The sequence below is a fragment of the Tenrec ecaudatus genome, chromosome 6 (assembly GCF_050624435.1).
Source record: "Tenrec ecaudatus isolate mTenEca1 chromosome 6, mTenEca1.hap1, whole genome shotgun sequence".
Lineage (NCBI taxonomy): Eukaryota > Metazoa > Chordata > Mammalia > Afrosoricida > Tenrecidae > Tenrec > Tenrec ecaudatus.
The window spans coordinates 54485953-54506014 of record NC_134535.1 but is presented as its reverse complement, the minus strand read 5'-3'; the positions used below and the strand labels follow the sequence as shown (position 1 = coordinate 54506014).

Below are 20062 nucleotides of genomic sequence, written 5' to 3'. Positions count from 1 at the left end.
GGGTGGAATTAATTGAACGCTCATGAGCATTGAAGACTGCTCATCTTCCTTTACATATTTAGCCCTATAACGCCTGAATTTTTAATTTCAGGAAAACTTTTTTTGTTTTTATTCTTTCCTTTCATAGTTATCAATATATATATTAATATATACATTTAATTAAATGTTACGAAAACGTCGCACTCGGCGTTATAGGGCTAGTTAGAAGGTTCCTAAACAAGTTAGCACTTACTGATAGGTTATCAAAGTATGTCATATCACTTGGTATCAGAAATTAAAGTTGAATAATAGTTATCTATAGTAGCTCAGTAAAAGCCCTAAGCCCATTTAACTCAATTTTGCAGACGATGGCTAGTGACTTTGAACGGAGTCCTGCAGTTAGGCTTCTGCCAACTACTTCCGGGAGAGGTGCGGGCGCGGCGCGTTGGCGGTCACCTGGGCGTTCCGGCGCAGGCGCACTGGGCAGGCTGCGGCCGGTGGACCATGGCGTCCTGCACCTGCTGGAGCACTCGCCTGCTCGCCGTGCCACCATGAATGCTTTGAATTTGTGGCTCTATGAATTCTGGCTGCTGATACTGAGTTCTGGTTTGAATGCGAGTTTTTTGCCAGAGGAAGAAGACGTGGATTTTATTAACGAGTACGTGAACCTTCATAATGAACTCCGAGGCAGCGCCGTCCCGCAAGGGTCTAACTTGCGTTTCATGGTGAGCCCCAAACGAACGACCACCTCTGTTTCTCTGCTCCCTCATCCTCAGACTGCTTAGGACGCTGCTCTGAGGCTTAATGGTCATGGAAAATCACTGTTTTCGTTGGTTAAACAGAAGAATATACATAGTTTCTAAACTAAAAATACAAATCATTCTGATACATAATGAATTACAATGAGTTTGCCCCCAACAGGCATTGAGAAACTCACCTCTGATGAAAACTAAGGGTGTCCCAGGAAACTGAGTAGTCAAGAAAATAATGTCTTAATGCAATATTTAGAAAATGAAAGTGATCTATAAAAATATCAGTGATAAACAAAGTACCATTTTTTAAAAAATAGGATCCTTAAACCTAGATTAGGGTAAACCAAGTGAAGAATTAACTTGCAAAAACAAGTATTAAATCTGGATCTATTTTTAATACTTTTCATCATGGATTTTAAAAATATTTGACTTCATAATATATTTCATTAAATATTATTTCTCCATTATCACTGGAATTTTTTGTACTCGCCCAATAAAAATTTGCTGCTCAGCATGGGGGATTACAAAAACATCTTCTCCTAAGGGTGGAGAGGAATCTACCTAGCCCTAGTCCTAATTTTGCATCGATTTAGAGTAGCATAATTGCCTCCTTTCTCATTTTCTCTACTTAGTTCCATTTCACATTTTAGCAACTGTTCTCCAGTCTCATAGTTTTCATTAAAAATGAGTGTTAAATATATACACTAAACAACTATTTTCTTACCAAGGTATATGGTCCTGCAAGAAGTGTCTCTGTAGACATATGGATGTCCTTCTTCAAGGATTGTTCTAACAATATGTCCAAAGTATATAAGACAAATTCTTACCATCCTTGCCTCTAAGAAGCACTCAATCCTTACTTCTTCCAAGACAGATTTGTTTGTCCTTTCTTGACAGTCCTGTACTGTCAATATTCTTCTCCCACACCACTCCGTCTTGAATCTTCCTTATTCAGTGTCCAACTTTAACATGCATATGAGACAATAGAAAATACCATGGATTGGGTCAGACACACCTTAGACCTCAAGGTAACATCCTTTTCTTCAATACTCTAAAGAGCTCTTATATTATGTAATACAACTCTTCTTTTGATATCTTGACTGCTGCTTCCATAAGCATTGATTGTGGATCCAAGCAAGACAAAATCCTTGGCAATGTCAGCCTTTCCCCATTGATCATGATGTTACCTATTGATCCAGTTGTGAAGATTTGGGTCTTCTTTAGGTTGAGGAAGGATGCAATCCTTGATCTTCATCAGCAAGTGCTTCAATTCCTCCTTGCTTTCAAGCAAGCAAGTTTATTTCACCTTCATATTGAGTGTTGTTGATAAGCCTTATTCCAATCCCGATGCCACATTCTTTTCATATAAGCCAGCTGAGTATACAGATTGAATAAGTATGCTAAGAAGATATAGCCCTATCAGACCTTTTTGCTGATTTTAAACCATGCAGGATTCCCCTGCTTTATTAACACAAACGCCTCTTGATCCATGTACAAGTTCCTCATAAGCACAATCAGATGTTCTGGAAGTCCTGTTCTCCAGGTTATCCATAATGTGTTATGGTCCACATAGTCAAATACTCAGGCATAGTAAAGAAAGCACAAGTAAACATCTTTCTGGAATTCTATGCTTTGATCCAAGATCCACCTGACGTCAGCAGTGGCATTCCTGTGTCCTAGCCTCTTCTGAATCTGGCCTGAACTTCTGGCAATTCCGTCATTGTACTCTGAGACATTGCCAGATATTGAAGGCCTAATCAACGGGAGCACAGCTTTGTTGGAAATAGTGCCAGAGGATGGGCCTCTTGGGTTGGTTGGCACTCACAATGTGACTGAGGAGAAGTTGATTTCTCAGAGTAGAGTCAATCACGGTGACATGAGTGGCGTAAGGTGTGTGGGAGAAGGACCTTCAGGGTCTTCATTTGCTGGTGGGAAATGAATCAAGGTAAGGAGACACAGCTGCAAAAATCTACGAATGATCAGAACTTGGAATGTGGGAAGTATGAATCTAGGAAAATCGGAAGTCATCCAAAAAGAATGAGAAGTGTAAATCCTAGGTATTAGTGAGCTGAAATGGACTGGTATTGGCCCTTTAAAATCAGAAGATCATATGATTTACTATCCAGGGAATCGTATAATCAAGAGGAGTGGTGTGACATTCATTGTCAAAGAAGACATTGCAAAGTCAATCACGAAGTACACTGCTCTCTCTGATAGGATTATATATATTTGCCTTCAAGGAAATTCAGTCCATACAACTATTATTCAAATTTACGTACCAATCACAAAAACTAGTGATGAAGAAATTGAAGAAGTTTACTAAAATCTTCAGTCAGAAATTGATTAAACATGCAATCAAAATGTGTGGATAAATATCGGTGATTGGAATGTAATGGTGGGAAACAAAGTAGAAGGAACAGACCTTGTAAAATATGGTATTGGTGATAAAACAAAGCTAGAGATCCCATGGTAGGATTTTTCAAGAACTACAAGTGTTTCTTTTTTCAACAACACTAAGAGTGACCAAACGCACGGACTTCTCCATGGAAGTCAAATTGACTATCTCTGAGGCACGAGAAGATGGAGAAGCTCAATATCAAGCCTAAAGCCAGGGGCTGACTGTGGAGCAAACCACCAACTGCTCATGTATAACTTCAGGTTAAAGCAGGAGAAGATAAAAACAAGTCCATGAAAGCCAAAATATGACCTTGAGATTCCACCTGAAGATTGAGGACATCTCAAAAGAGCAGATTTGGTGCTCACGAGGAACTCGTCCGTGGATCAACAAGCAGTTGTGTGAACAGAACAAAGGGAAGCTGCACAGTTTGAAGTCAAGAAAGGTGAGTCTGAGGTTCGCCTTCTCACCATACTTATTCAGTCTGTGTGCTGAGAAAGCATCAGAGAAGCTGGATTACATGAAGAAGAATGTGGCATCAGGATTGGAGGAAGGCTTATTAACAAACTACGATATGCAGATGCCACAGCCTTGCTGAAAGTGAGGAAGCATTGTAGCCTTTGCTGATGAACATAAAGGTTTGCAGCCCCCAGTATGTAATGTTTATACTGACCAAAATCCTTCTGTTGCATAAGGCTTGGTCTTTTCAGTTAAATAAGTTTTGTAAGACACAAAGAAATGCTTTTCATTGACAGTAACAAAATTCGCAAAACATTGTTTTTCTTTATTTGAAGAATTTAAAATTCATTTAAAATATTCCTTTGGTGTATTACAATGCGCTTTATGTTTGATATTAAAATGTTGTTTTATGTTGGCAGGTTTCATGTCCCCCACAGCCAAATATTCATTCAAAATTAAGCAAAGGGGATTTTCCACTCCATTTTCTTGAATAGAAGTAAATCCATATTGCAGGAATGGTGTGACATATTTTCTTTTTTTGTCAATTTAAGTGTACTACAACCTTGTAGTGAAGACTGCCACGTTGTATTCAGTATTTTGATCTCTTCATGTGTAAATATAGCCAGTTATCCATTACCAAAAAGAATTTGTCCTAACATAACTACTAATAATAATGACTTAAATGAATACTACCATTAGTTTATGAAATTATATTAGTTTGTTTTTCTTTTTAAAAAATTGATGTTTACACGTACATATAGCAGTGATGGTGGAGAAATACTAGTAAAGAAGGTTTGTCTCCAAAAAAAAGAAGGTTTGTCTTTATTTTCTATAATTAAATACTATATTTCTGTAAAAGGAGATAACAAAATTTTAAATCAGGTACTTTAACACAATACAAACCAAAGTCAGAAAACTTTCATACTTACATGCTGACCAAAAATGGTAGGAAAATATTATTCTCTGCTGTTATTAAATGCTGTCAAGTGGGTTGCAGCTCAGAGTGAACACTGCCCAGTCCTGCACCATTCTCACAGTTTTTCTTTCTTTCTGTTTTTTTTAAAATCGATTGCCACAATTTTTCTTACATTGGAACCCATTGCTGCAGCCACCCTCTCAATCCATCTTATGTGGAATCTTCCTCTTTTTCCCTGTCTCTACTAATCCCGATGTCCATTTCTGGGGACTTGTCTCTCCAGAGAACATATCCAATGTCCATAGACGAAGTCTCGCCATCCTTCCTTCTAAGGAGCATTCTGGCTGTTCTTCTGAGACAGATTTGTCTGTTATTTTGCAGCGTGTCTCCTTTCAGTGTTCGTCACCTGCACCATCATCACATGCAGCAATTCTTCCTCGGGCCTTCTTAGTCGATGTCCAATTCCCACACGCATATGAGATGACTAACTATTAGGGATTTGCTTAGACACACCTCAGTCCTCTAAGTAACATCCTTGTTTTCTGAATATTTTAAAGAGATATTTACCCAGTGTAATGTACCATTTGCTCTCTTGATGGTTGCTTCCCTGAACGTTCTGTTGTGTATTCTATCATGATGACATCCTCAACAAATTCAATCCTGTTCTTCGTTTTGCATGATGTTACCGATTGATCCAGTTGTGGGGATTTGGGTTTTCTTTACATTGAATTGTAGTCCACACTAAAGGTTTTCATCCTCGATCTTCATCAGCAAGTGCTTCAAGTCCTTCTCACTTTCAGCAAGCCAGGTGGGGTCATCTGCATACGGCAGCTTGTTAATGAGCCTTCCTCCAATCCGGATGCCACATTGTTCTTCCTAGAATCCTGCTTCTCTGCTCATCTGTTCAGCATACAGATTGAATAAGTATGGTGAGAGGAGACAACCCTGATACACACCTTGCCTGAGTTTAAATTATGCAGTATTCCCTTGTTGTATTAGGACAACTGCCTCTTGATCCTTGTACAGGTTCTACATGAACACAGGGAAGTGATCTGGAATTCCCTTTCTCTCAAGGCTATCATAGTCTGTGATGGTCCACACGGTAGAATGTTTCTGCATAAACAATAAAACAAGTGAACATCTTTCTGATATTCTCTGTTTTCAGCCAGCATCCACCTGCCATCAGCAATGATATCCGTTGCCCCACCGCTTCCTCTGAAACTGCTCTGAATCTGTGGCAGTTCCTGTCAGTGTACTGCTGCAACCATTGTTGGATGATCTTCAGCAAAATTTTACTCGCATGACATTGGTCCCAAATTTGCACATTCTGTTGGGTCACCTTCCTTTGGAGTGGACACAAATATCTCTTCCAGTTGGTTGGCCAAGAATTTCTTGACATATATCAGTGTTTCCTAAAGTGGGCAATTCAGCCCCTGTGGGATACTGAAATGATTCAGAGCTGCTTCAGAAATAGAAGCCTACATTTTATCCTGGATTATGGGCTACAGTACAAAAAATTTTAATTGCCAGACAGTTAAATAATTTAAACAATTTAATTTATCAAACAAGTAAATTCAATTGTGGCAGTCATTTTTCCATTTTTTCTGAAAAGTGGGCCATAAACCAAGTACATTGAAGAACCCATGACAGATGAATGAGTGCTTCATTTTTCTTGAACCCCAAAATACTTTAATTGGTATTTCACCAATTTTCTCTTGCTGTCAAACTTTCTCCTTTAGTACCATCAGTTCCTAAAGTGGTTAACTCCCAACCAATTATTTTGTTACCATGACTTTATGTATTCTTTACATTTTAATGCTTTCTAGCTCATTCAATATTTTGCATATAGAATCCTTCAAGATTTCAACTTGAGGCCTGGAAATTTTTTATTTCAATTTGATAAATGCAAAGCACTGTCTTCCCCTTTGGTTCTCTAATGTGTACATTTTATTATAATCCTACATCTTCTTGTGCTGCTCTCTGAAAATTTCCATTCAGTTCTTCTAAGACACCATTTCATATATATATGTCCTTTAAGTTCAAAAGCAAGGTTCAGAGTCTTTTCTGAGATTTACTTTGGTCTTTTCTTCCTCCCTTCCTCAAATTTCTCATTATTTAATTTACTGCTACTTGAAATTCTAGCCTTTGTCTTCTAATATGATTCCATCCAAGGTTGAAAAAAGAAATTTGGAACTATCATACTTTCTTTTCATATCGTCCTGGGGATACAATAAGGTAAAATGCATATAAACTTGAAGTTGAGAGTTAGATTTTCTTTGTTTAAATCCAGATTCCACAGCTTACTGACTGTGACACCTTAAGTGAAGCTGTAATATGCTCTCTGTAAGTCAGAAACAGCAACAAGAATACAGACACACACCACATGGCTATTGCCAGTGTCAAATGAGATACTATTGTAAAATGCTTAGACTACTGGCTAGTACATGGAAAATACTTGGTATATAAATCATATGCAAAGTAAGTAAATAGAAGGATGATCATCAGAGACTTGTTGGCAAAATGTGAAATGAGCTAAAGGCCACGACAATGTAATAACTAGGTTTGTTACTGGCTGTCAATATTTTGGAGTACTTGCAAAGTTTATTTAAAAAAACAACAACTTAGGTCAATCTAGTAATGATATGGAAGCGACAGGTCAATAATATGGGGTAAGCACATGACTGCAATAAGTAAAAACACCACAGGAAGTCAACAGAACAATCACACGCACATTTGATTGTGTGTGTGTGTGTAAAGAAATAGAGAAATTTATCCATAGGTAATCTTTAAAAATATTAACTACTTTTCTGAAAGGAAAAGTATTATAAATAATATCTGATTTCTTTAAATAATTTTAATATTTATGTATGATTGTTTAAAAGACTAAGGAATCTTAGTAATACTTTTCAAATTAATTCAATATTTATTGTAACATCTACTTAGTAAAGAGCCCTGGTGTAGTGGATTAGAAGGTGGCTGGGGAGCACAAAGTCAGCAGTTTGAAACCACAGCCCCTCCCAGGGAGAAAGGTGAGACTTTCTGCTCCCAGAAAGACAGTGGCCTCAGAAACCCTCGGGTTTGTACCCTATCCTGTAGCCTCTGGTCAGAATCAAGTTGAAGGCAGTGAAGGAGTGAGTGAATGACGTACTTAATAAGAGTCTCTGCAGGCTTAGTAAGTGTGCATATTGGTCTGACAACTGTTTTGCAGATTTGTCTATGTGTATTTTATTTTTCCCATGACAATGAACTCAATGAGCTGCCACATGATGACGAAAGTATAGTGTTGTGAATATGTCTAGAAAACTAACCAGGGAACAGCATCTCTGATATTTTCTCACATTTCTAGGAATTTTTATATGTGTCCATTTTATAGCATTTATCAAAATCTATCATGTGTTTATAATGTGTATAATTTCACAAGTTTATCTCTTTACCATAAGCTCCTTAAGCATAAAATATATGCCTGATTTCTCATTATAGTCCTCAGAATATAATATTTTACATATAATTGGTGTTAAATGATTCTTGCATTAATAATATTTTAAATTATTGTATGATGACATAAAAATTCACTGGATTGAAACAGGTATTATGAATTCTGGGTAGATTAATTATGAGTTATGCATTTTATAATTAGTCATATCATCTAACTTTTATATATTTAATTATATTTTCATGGTTCTGTCTCAGAAAAATGATTTTTTATGATCATTTCCAAAATTTTCCCCAGAATAATTCTACAAATAAAATCCGTAAGTACAAAATTAAAATTTAATTTTTCTGAAATCTATGAAACCTCAAAGAAAATAACTTAGAGCATGAAAATCATTATTATTATTATTTTGTTCTCTTTGCTTTTTGAATTTTTTTTTCAGACATGGGATGTTGCACTGTCACGGACTGCTAGAGCATGGGGGAAAAAATGCTTATTTAAGACTAACAGTTATTTAGACGAACTAAATATGGTGCATCCTAAATATAATGGTATCGGTGAAAATATCTGGGTTGGCCCTGAAAATGAATTTACTGCAAGCATTGCTATCAGAAATTGGCATGCAGAAAAAGACAATTATGATTATGAAAATGGGAATTGTACTTCTGAATGCTCTCATTATTTGCAGGTATCTATTTTTTATATTTTTGTTAATTCAATAGATTCTCTAATTGCTTACATTTTGAATATAATAAATTAATTGGTAAAACATTTAATTCTAATAGAATCAAATATAATCACTCTTAGACTTCAAAATGCCTAGAATTCCATTTATCATATGAACCATGTTAGTAAAACATTATTTTAAGGATTGTAAGCAAAATCTTCATACTTGAAACGCTGGTGGTTCCCTGAGTAAAACACTGACCTCTTAACCAAAGGGCTACAATTTAAACCCACAGCCATTGCTGGGTTGCGACATGGAAGCAAGGCTGCTTTCATAAAGCTGGATGAGCCCTAGAAGCCCAGTGAGGCCTCTCCCCGGGTCCCTATCAGAGCCACTGGGAGGCTGAATTGACTCAGGCAGGGGGATATTTTAAAATTCCCTTTCCCAAAGATGAAAGTCACTTTTCTAGAAAATAATTCACTCTGGAAAATAGAGCAAAAGCCTACCAAATAAAATTATTTTTAAAATTTTTGACTTTAAAAATAAAATTAGTTTTTTTCTTAGATTAATATGTGTACTCTTATTTAGCTGATCTACTGATTAAGTATATGTCTGCTTCATGCTCTACCAATTCACCCTCCAGAAATATTGGGCCACTTGTCCCTTCCTACACAGTCCTTTATTATTTCATATATCACATTATTTACTAATCATCTGTTTGTATATGTGATGCTACATTAGGAAGGAATCTTGTCATCTTAACCATATGTTCTGAACTCAGCATGACACTTTCAGGTCTTCAATAAATATTTGTAGCTAAAATGAAGAAATTATTGTATGAACTTACAAGTTTATTTATAAGGTTTCCATGTTTTCAAGCATAACGTGCATATTATGATTTATCCAGAACTTAAAATCTTGGAATTTGTATACGTTGAATTCATTTCTTTTCTCTTTAAATGACTCATACTTCAATTTGAACAAGGAATCTTGTTCCGGTCTTTCCTCTTCTGAAAAGTTGTCACGTCACGGTCTTCCACAGCTGTATCCATATCTGAGCTCCTCAGAATGACCTCAAAGCTCTCAGTAAAATGAAAAGCATCTACTCTTACCAGCCTCCATTGCATGTTTTACTCCTTACTTCTGCTCAGTTTCAGCAACCTAGATGTTCCTATTTCAGAACAAATTTCCATTTTATAAAAATGTACTTCAAATAAAAGATTCGAACAGATCTCTGTCATCAGTGGACAGCCACAGACAATTTCCCTCGGTAGCACCCTTGTCTTAGTCTCATTGGAATGCCATCCCTGCCCCTCCAGAAAAATTCAGCCAAAGGAGTGGCTTCCAAGGACATCTGTTGAGCTAGTGAAACTCAGGGAATCAAGGCCAGCTCAAAAGGATCGATCAACTGTTTTCTGGGATCCCAAAGGGATATAATCTTGATAGATTTTCCTGAAGGAAGTACAAATAATTTTTTAAAAATTGAAAACTTCACAGTGAGAAAAAGGCCAAGAGAGGTGCATAGAGGATTATTTTTTCAACACAACCATGTACCTTCTCATTTTTTGAAGGTTACAACAGTCGTCCTAAACAATTTCCTTGAGAAACCTTAGACCATTCACCCTACAGACCTGATCACGCCCCTTCAGAATTCTTATGCTTCCCAAATTGCAAAGGACATTGAAAAAGAACATTAGAGTCCTCCAAGGATGCCACATTGTCATTTTGATATGCTGTAAGTTGAAAAAGCACAGAATTACTCAGGGGAGGGTTAGAGAGATGGAAATAGAAACTTCAGAAGTATATAGGCCTACATAGAGAAGATATCAAGAAAGAATAACATTTAAATATTTAATGAAAGTTTCTATGATTTTATAACCATACTTTTTGACTTACCCTTGTATTTGACCATTTGACTCCACGTCGACTCTGGCAGGCAGTCTATTCTTTTATCTAGTACTCGATTTCTTTCAAACCCACTGTAAAAACCCCGAGGACTAAGTATTGAAGAAGAAAATAGAAAAGGCTTCTTTCTCTTTCCAGGGATTAATTTAAAAAAAAAGATTTTGGAAAGTATTAGAATGATCAAAAGCATCCAGAGAGTTTCTGGAATGTCATTAATTATTCCCATATTTCATTCCATTCAAGACCTGTATTTTTTCTTTTCTAACTCTGTTCTACCATTAAAAAAAATAACAAAGCCAGACTCTCTTTATATTTTACAATGAAATATTTCAACAAAATTAGTGAGAAATGCTAGTAACATTCACTTGCTTGCTATGCTTGTATCTGTAAGGCTTAATAGAGTCTGCTGGGAACCAAGGTTGCTCCATGTTTGCCCTTGAGCCCACCCTGTAAAGTCCTTCCCCAAGGCAGACCCTGTAAAAAGTTCTGCATAAACAGGAAAGAATGTGCCTTTGGCAGAAACCAGTGAACCAAGGACAGTGACGACCAAGAAGGAATCAATGAGCCATGACAACCAAAAATGTCTATCTGGATCTTTTGTGACCCCCATGGATCAAGAAGACTTCAACCTGCATTTTCCACCCCAGGGGGGCGAGCCCAGTCCGCATTCAGTAGAGCATATAAAGGCACTCGGCCCAGAGCTCGGGATGGGTGCATGTTACAGTCTCAACCAGGCGGATGCACTGTTCTGCGTCAGTCCATCTGTACCCAGGCGAGAAATAAACTTTGATCAACTTTGCTGCTTGCAACCCACCTGGCCTTGTGACTGAATTGAGTCTCTTCTCTTGACCTTCCAGTATCTTCTTTTCCTTCTGTTTTCACTCTTACTTTTTCTCACTTCGCTGCTGAGCTTCTATTTTTCCAACGCTTTGTCTGCCCTCCCTTTTCCCTTTGCCTCCTAGAACTTTCAGATTCCCCCAGAGGCTGCAAGGGACTCCGCAGCTCTATCTTCTCTGGGCTTGAAGCATTCTTCCAGACCAGCGTTTCTCAGCCTGTCTCCTAGGAACAGCGCTGTTAGACTCTATTAGTGATACTGCGAATGGAGCTTTAGGAATGCTGATCTAAGTCCATTGCCATTCGCTACCTTTGTCTAAATGAAGAACAGTCCATATTCCTTGAATTCTTTGCTTAACGTTTATGTGCGAATGGAATCTAGTATTTGTACCATTTGTAGTAAGGCTGTTTGGTTAATACTGTATTGTTTAGAATGATATATTATGGGTTTTTTATTTTAATTTTAGCTTGTTTGGAATAACTCTTACAAAGTTGGTTGTGCTGTCACTCCTTGTTCCAGAATTGGACATATTAAACACGCAGCGATTTTCATATGCAACTATGCTCCAGGGTAAGTTCATTTTAATTAACAAAATAATATTTAAAAATTGAAAAGTTCCAAGGCTTTTCTAACATCCACCATGTTTTTCTTGTATTTATGAACAATAATAGAATTAAATATTAATCAAATACATTATTAATCAAATATTAAAGAATTCCTAATAACTTTAAAAAATTCTATAGTATAATAAGCTGCAGCTTAGACATATTGATATTAGTTATGGAGCAGCCCAGTAATATTTTCTCTAGATAAATCTTAAACAGTGCTATTTAACAACAGCTAGCCAAATTAGCATAAGTGTTATGTAATTGGCCAAATTAGTCTATTTTCATATTTATAAGTTTTTTGTAACGAAGAAGTCATTGATCTTGTAAACTATATTTTACAATCTCCAACTTTGCTTTTATCACCAAGGCCGTATGTTCCAATTCCTGATCCTTTCCATTTCCAGCTTTAGCATTCTAATCATCAGCAAGCATCAATGCATAGACTTTTGCATATACGATCAATTTCAGATTGGAGACATTTGTAGAATGCTCCAGTTTCTACTCTGCTAGCTCTAGTCTAATTTACATTTGAATAATAGTTGCATTAACCAGACTTCCTGATATGGGAATCCATATTATGCTATCACAGACTGCATTGTTCTTTTTCTTTTTCAATCATTTTATTAGGGGCTCATCAACTCTTATCACAATCCATACGTACATCAATTGTGTAAAGCACTTTTGTACATTCATTGCCCTCATCATTTTCAAAACATTTGCTCTCCACCTAAGGCCCTGGCATCAGCTCCTCATTTAGCATTGTTCTTTAAGATGTTGCTGTCGGGTACTGTTGAAACGCTCTGACTCAGGTCCTGCACCACAATCATCCTCGTTGTCATGTTCAAGTGTACCCTTGCAGCCAATTCATCTCATCAATGGCCTTCCTCTTTTTCCCTTCTCCTCTACCAAATATATGTTCTTGAAGATAGGTCTTGATATTTTCTTTCTAATGATGAATGTGACATCCTTCCTTTTGAATTTCTCATTCCCAGAATAGTAAACCATATAATTTTCTGACTCAAAATGGCCAATATCAATTTCAGCTCACTAAGCCCTAAGATATGGATCTTTATGCTTTCTTTTAAATTTTGAATAACTTCCAATTTTCCTAAATTTATATATTGTGTATTCCATGTTCTAATTATTAATGGGTATTTCTTCTAATTTTCAATCATCCCCCATCAGCAAATGAAAGTCTCTATAGTTGTACTCATTTGCCACATAAAGTTTGATTTCACTTCGAAGAGGAAGCTTTTGCTCAGTCGTATTTTGAGAGCCTCCTAACCTAAGGGACTCATCTTCCCACACTATATCTGGCAGGGTTCCAGTGCTAGCTTATAGTTTTCAGGGGCTAATCCCATACACATACCATTCCTTCTTCCCAAATTTTTCTTAGTCTACAAACTTTCCTGAAGCCTATTCACCATGGGTAGCTCTGCTGGTGTTTGAAATATTGGTGGCCTCTACTATGGACCTAAACAGGTGGGATACACAAGAATCCAATGGACACATCTGTAGGGAAGAGACAGTCGAGAAGCTCAATGTCATCAGGCAACACAAGGTGAAGGGTAACTGTGGAACATATCAGCTGTGATATGTGTGTTAGATCAGAATTCTTGCTGGTTTGGCAGTTAAGCCCTAGTAGTCCTCCATGAGGTGACCTAACATATTGTGATCAACTCTATAATGGGATCTACTGTAAGCAGCCCATAAGTTGTTAGAAGATTGGGGTAGAATGCAACCCCCTTACTGAGGTCACAACCCTGATGCAATTGAAAGGACTCTGGGAGACATCAGACCTGCTACCTGACCTGCCAACCTGCAGGTTATTTGCCTCTCCAGTCATAAGCCTTCCCTGCTGTCCTTGGATTCATCTCTACTTGCGGTCATCAGCTGGTGGGCTACCTGCTCATCTTTAGGTAATCAGCTCACAAAACCATGTAAGTCAGAGCCTCCAGTTTAACATCTGATACATGGACTTGGAAATTCCCAAGGTTGGCCCAATTCTACAACTTTGTGATCCATTTTCTTTTCTTTTTAAAATTTTATTTATTTATATTTAATGATTTTATTGGGGGCTTGTACAACTCTAATCACAATCCATACATACATCCATTGTGTCAAGCACATTTGTACATTTGTTGCCATCATCATTTTCAAAACATCTGCTTTTGGCTTGAGCCCTTGGTATCAGCTCTTTATTTTAACCCACCCTCCTCACTCCCCACTCCCTCATGAACCCTTGATAATTTATAAATTATTATTATTTTGGAATATCTTACACTATCTGACATCTCCATTCCCCCACTTATCTGTTGTCCATTCCCCAGGGAAGAGGTTATATGTAGATTCTTGTAATCGGTTCCCCCTTTCTACCCCACCCTCCTTCCACCCTCCCAGTATCACAACTCTCAACACTGGTCCTGAAGAGATCATCTGTCCTGGATTCCCTGTGTTTCCAGTTCCTTTGTATAAATTTTTCTCTAGCTAATAGATAGATAGTTAGATAGATAGATAGATAGATAGATAGATAGATAGATAGATAGGGCTAGAGAGGAGAGAGATCACTGTTTTTCTTTTCCAGAGAACCCAACTTAACACACTGTCAATAGCTCATATGTAAGTTTATTTCAGTGAATGGTGACAAAAAAGCTATTTTAGTAATAATTTTTTCTTAGACATGTTATGCATTCAAACAAAAGAATCCAATAAAATCAGGGTCCTATTGCAGAAGTAATTTCTTTTAGAAAAAGTAATACAAGACTAGTCTCAAGATGACAGATGTTAGAGTTTTCCAAATGCCCCTGTTTTCAAAGATTCGCTACTGTTCCCTTAATCCTGATACTAACCACCACCTCCCCTTATATTCCCTCACATCCCAGGGATCTGTAACTCCCTGCAGTGGCCACACAGAACTGAGAACATGAAGTAAGATGGCTCATGCAGTTGTGGTGCTAGTAAAGGCAAAAGATCCAAAGTCCCGACACACTCATCCATAATCCTGTAGTTGCTGGTGACATCTGGTGATAGGGTGCACACAGTATCAAGAACCAGAGGTCAAGGAGAGAGAAAGGCAAACCAGATCCAAGGAAGGGCCAACGAAGGACTCAAATCATCTTACTTTCTCCAATGTTCTTTGAGTCTAAAAAACAAAAAGGAATCTGAAGATACAAGATCATGGTTGCGTGGTGAATGGACTAAGGTTTCCACACAAGTTCTTATGGGACAGCCCGTACTGTCTTCCAAAAATGGGTGCATGTATTATCGTACTGGAGACCATTCCTCAGTACAACTTTGTGACTTTTCACCAATGCATTTTTCAATTTTCTTAAAATTCATGAATCCCAGGATCATCTTCCAGGAAATCTACCCAAATTACTTCTAATTCTAGGATAAAGTCACCTAGATTTCTGATCTGATCTCACTGTCTAGAATTTAACTGACCCGGAAGATCTTTGATGCCATGGTTTTGATTGGACCTTTGCAGGCACCCTAACGAAACTAAGAAGCGTGTTTCTTAGAGAATTTGTCTACAGCTGTTCACAGCCCACAGAGATGTTGGGGGAAGAGGTGTATACACAGATATGTAAATATCAGTGTGTGCATCTATGTACATATGTGTTTGTGTATGAATTGTTTAATAAAAAACCAATTTGCTCTGTAAACTATCACCCAATTCACCATAAGAAGGATGAAAAAGGTGATCGGGTTCGGGACACTGTACACTGTACACTGGCCTCAGTAGCATAATAAAGACAATTCTACTCCCACCAGGAGCTCTAGATCCGTTGTAAATTGCTGGAGTCCGTTCCAGCTCATAGAGACTCCATGTGTGTCCAGCAGAATTGTTCCACAGGGTTTTCAAGGTTGTGACCTTCTGAAAATATATTGCCACGTCTGTCTTTTGAGGGGTGAAAACATTTAGTTGGGAATAAATCCGTGCATCTATGAACTGGAACTCTATTAAAAATACTTTTCAATTTAATTTTGCATATTAGCTTTGTTCAGTTTGCTATATTTTTTTCATACAGCTGTATCAGAAATTCCACCGATAGGTAGCTCTCAAGAATGGAAATTTATTTTCTCAAAGTTTAGGCGGTTCCACAGCTATCAGGGTCTGAGTCCTGCCAGCTCCTTCCTGACTGGAGTCCTGTACAGTCTTTGGTTGCTTGGTTATCTTCATGTCGCATGAATCTTACCTAGTTGGTGCATGCTGGTCTCTCTCTATTCTACTCTCTTTTTAACTCAAAGTGTATTAGATCTAGGACACACTCAACACTGATCATTACCTCATTAACATAATCAAGAAAATCTGGTTCCTAACCAGGGACTGCACCCACATAGCTGGTGGTGGTGGTATGTATCATAGAATCATTCTGAATCATAACCACCCTGCATGACAATGTAGAGATGCCTCAGGATTTCCCACACTGTGATTTTCACAGGAGCAAATACATCTTTTCCCTATGGAGCTGCCGGTGGGTTCAAACCATGGACCTTACTTTGGCAGCTGAGCTCTTCACTCCTGTACCACCAGGCTTCTTTCCTCAAAGATGTAAGGGGTTGGAATTAAAAACACTTGGGGGGGATAGGACACAATCAATAATGAACATGAAGGCCACTTTTATTGACTATACCTTGTAGTTTGCATTTTAATTGAATCTAGTCATATATATGTATAGAAACATATATGGTTGTATAAAATTTCGGAAATGGAAGAACACTTAGAAGTTTTCTAATCAAGTTGTCGATATGAAATTTAATGTTGCTCCTTTCTGCTGGATCTTTAAAATCTATTTTGTGAAAATTAGGCAAGTGGGTAGGAAATTGGACTCTGAGTAAATGTGGACATTTAAAATAGTTTTTCTAAAATATTTTATCCAGATTTTACCAGCGGAGGACTGGTAATGTACTCATATTACTTTGCTAGTATGGGAAGGGAAATTTCCCTAAAGGCATTTGTTTTCTGGAAAGTTTTCTTGAACTATAGCTTTAAATATTTTTGCTGTTCTGATTTGGAAAATAAATTTACTATAAATACTATTTTGGACAATTGTTTAATTTTATCTCTAAGCTTTGTTAATTTATCTTAATGATTGTAATCCTTCTCAATCCTGTCTTCTATGACACTTACCATTTTTCCCTTAATATGATTCTCATTGTTCTGATGGCTTTACTCTCAGTTCTTTTAAAATCTCAGCGGTTTACATTTGATCTCTTTTGTGACTGAGGTGTTTGCTCCTTGAAGATGGAGTTCTCATGAAATTGTTTCTTTACTTTATCCCAATTTGGGGGTAATAATTCTTCATCTGTCATTTTATATGCTTACTTCTTTCCTTATTTCTTCTTGCAGTATTTTAAAATTTATTTTTCTGTGAGATTTCTTCATTTTGCTTTTGTTTTAATCTTTAAATAACATTAATCTTCCTAGATCAGCTAGTTGTATGATGTTCAAATCCAAGAAGAGCAAAGACAATAAATCTATGGTGACAGATTACTTTCTCTTATGTTACAGTATTATGTGTATGAAGTATTTCTGATGCCCTAAAGCTCATCTGGCAACAAAGATCATAAGTTTTGTGTCTTTGATGGACTGTTTCCCTGCTCCTCGGACTTCCCTGAGTGATTCCTTATTCAGCCTCCTCCTTCTGGTCCATTCAGGACCAAATTAATTCTTTAATGCCTTCACAGTTATCTTGAATCCTCAAGCATAATTATTGTTTAAATATATACATACATTGGTTTAAGTCAGTAAGGTATGTCATCTATTTTGGAGACGTCATCTGATAACCTTTTCTAGAATCTGCAGCATGGACTGTATTTTAGTCACTCTGTTTCATATTCCTGTTGGGTCTTTCCTGCAAGTGGCAACACTCCCTTGTTTGTTGTGGTCAGGAGTTCTGCATGTCCACAGAATCATCCAAGCTGGGGTTTGTGCTTGTTTTCCTTTTTTTAATGTAAAATATCGTATGATTATCTTTTTAAAAAACATTTTATTGGGGGCTCGTACAGCTCTTATCACAATCTGTACATACATCCATTGTGTCAAACACATTAGTACATTTGTTGCCATCGTCATTTTCAAAACATTTTCTTACTACTTGAGCCCTTGATATCACCTCCTCATTTTTCCCCTCCCTCCCTTTCCTCCCTCACTCGCTCATGAACCCTTGATCATTTATAAATTATTACTGTTTTCCCATGTCTTTCACTATCCCCCTGTACCCCCTTATCTGTTGTCCATCCCTCTGGGTGGGGGTTATAGATAGGCTTCTGTTTTTCTTTGCATTGGGGGGATTTCTAAAAGGAAAAGGGAGAAAGTGCTGATTTTAGTTTGTTGGATTACCAAAACCTAAAATTTAATTAAATCCCACTTTGGTTTGCGGACTTTTCAGATGTGTCCTTAATTGTTATGTATTTGGTATTTTACTATATTTAAAAATAATAATAATTGGGTAAATTAAAATGATCAATTTTAGGGAATAATATAATAATGTCTTGAATTTTAAAGGTTTTTAATAAAATTTTATATAATTGATTTCATAAAATGTTTCATGGATATTCAAATTTTATCATTTGAATTCAATTTGTGTATTTTATGTTGTAACTATTTTTCACTTACATTACTTTTTAATCATTTACACAGTCACACTAGAATCGTCCACTGTACTTTGATTTTGAAGACTTTTACTTAATACATTTTGAAGACTTTTACTTGCTCACTTCCTTTCTGGCTAATGCCTAGTTATGCTTAAGTTAACAGGTTAATAAGTCCTTTATGTGCTTCCTCTACTATTTTGTGAATCTTTAATCTTTACTCTGTGGTTCAGCAGTAGGATGGCCTGGCAACCTACTTCAATAAATATTCAGCCCAGAAAACCTATAGAGTTCATTTCTAGTCTAAAATACATGGAGTTGCCATGAGTCTGAAACACCTCAAAGGCAGCAGGTTGTTTCTTCCTTTCTTCCTCTTCCTCTTTTTTAATTAGTGAATAATAAGAATATTAGTAATATATAATTGAAAGTCAAGGAATGGCTCCAAACACATACATAAAATGGACTCAAGACAGTTATGATAAAGTTGGCCTTTAAATTATGGCTATTAAGTGATGGATTCTGGAGAGCAGATTCACTGTATAGAAATAAGACTATATTCGTTACTCACTAATTTTAGCAAAATAAATTTCAAATAGAATTCCCAGGCTAATGGTAGAGAAAAGTAGACAAATTTGAGATATTTCCAGGATATATAAATTAGATCTCTGGATCATTCAGTTAAGTAATGGGAGCAAAGACATGAACTAGGACAGAGAATGAATAAAGAAACTCTGGAACCTACCCACAGCGGAATACTGTGCATCTCTAACAACAAAACACCCCATGACATGGATGGACCTAGAAACCAGTATGCTAAGTGAAGTTTGCCAGTCACAACAGGACAGATACTGTAGAGTCCACAACAATAAGGATAAACACCCAGAAAAAGACACGCAATCTTCTAATCCAGTCCCTCAAAAAATGTAGTGTTCCTACCTAGTTCCCATAAGCCTTCCATCGCCCCCTTATTTGAAAAATCTTCAAAAGTACTTCAGGGGAGGTGGTCTCATTCTAGATGGGATCCGTTTCTCATGTGTGGGGACCGGGAGAACGCCCAGCAGCTCCTCCCACAGAGCACTCATCCCAAGTCAGCAGACCTCCTACGAGAGCAATTAGTGAGCTTTACTGTGAACTCAGATTAAGAGGAGGGGCACACATCTGTATCAGAGAAGGTGATTATGCACTTATGCTTGCGGATAAACTAGGTAGGACAACCTACCACTGGGGAAAATACTTAACATTATTTATATAAACCCCAAGGGGAGTATACACCTGATATGATGTTCCTAATGGGATGATTTTGACCTAGTTTATATCTAGCCATTGGTGACCCAGCCATCGTGCTATAGAAAACTGGGCCATTAGACTCTCCTTTTGAAATACACACACCCTTCATAACTCATACCAGAAGGACCCGAATTGGCAACCCCACTAAGTGAACTGGATTTTACCTGAAACTCACTTGCAGATTTAAGTAACTGAAATAGTCCATTGAACTTAAAGCTGAAATGCCCAA

At 37.2% G+C, this 20062-nt stretch overlaps 1 protein-coding gene across 1 annotated transcript in view; it reads left to right on the top strand.

The window, feature by feature from the left end:
- Positions 1-347: 347 nt before the first annotated feature.
- Positions 348-20062, top strand: part of GLIPR1L2 (GLIPR1 like 2) — a 43748-nt gene continuing 24033 nt past the window's right edge. The window contains exons 1-3 of the mRNA XM_075553226.1: positions 348-704; positions 8377-8622; positions 11808-11911. Of these exons, the coding sequence (XP_075409341.1) occupies positions 348-704; positions 8377-8622; positions 11808-11911 (707 nt within the window). The remainder of the gene's footprint in view (positions 705-8376; positions 8623-11807; positions 11912-20062) is intronic.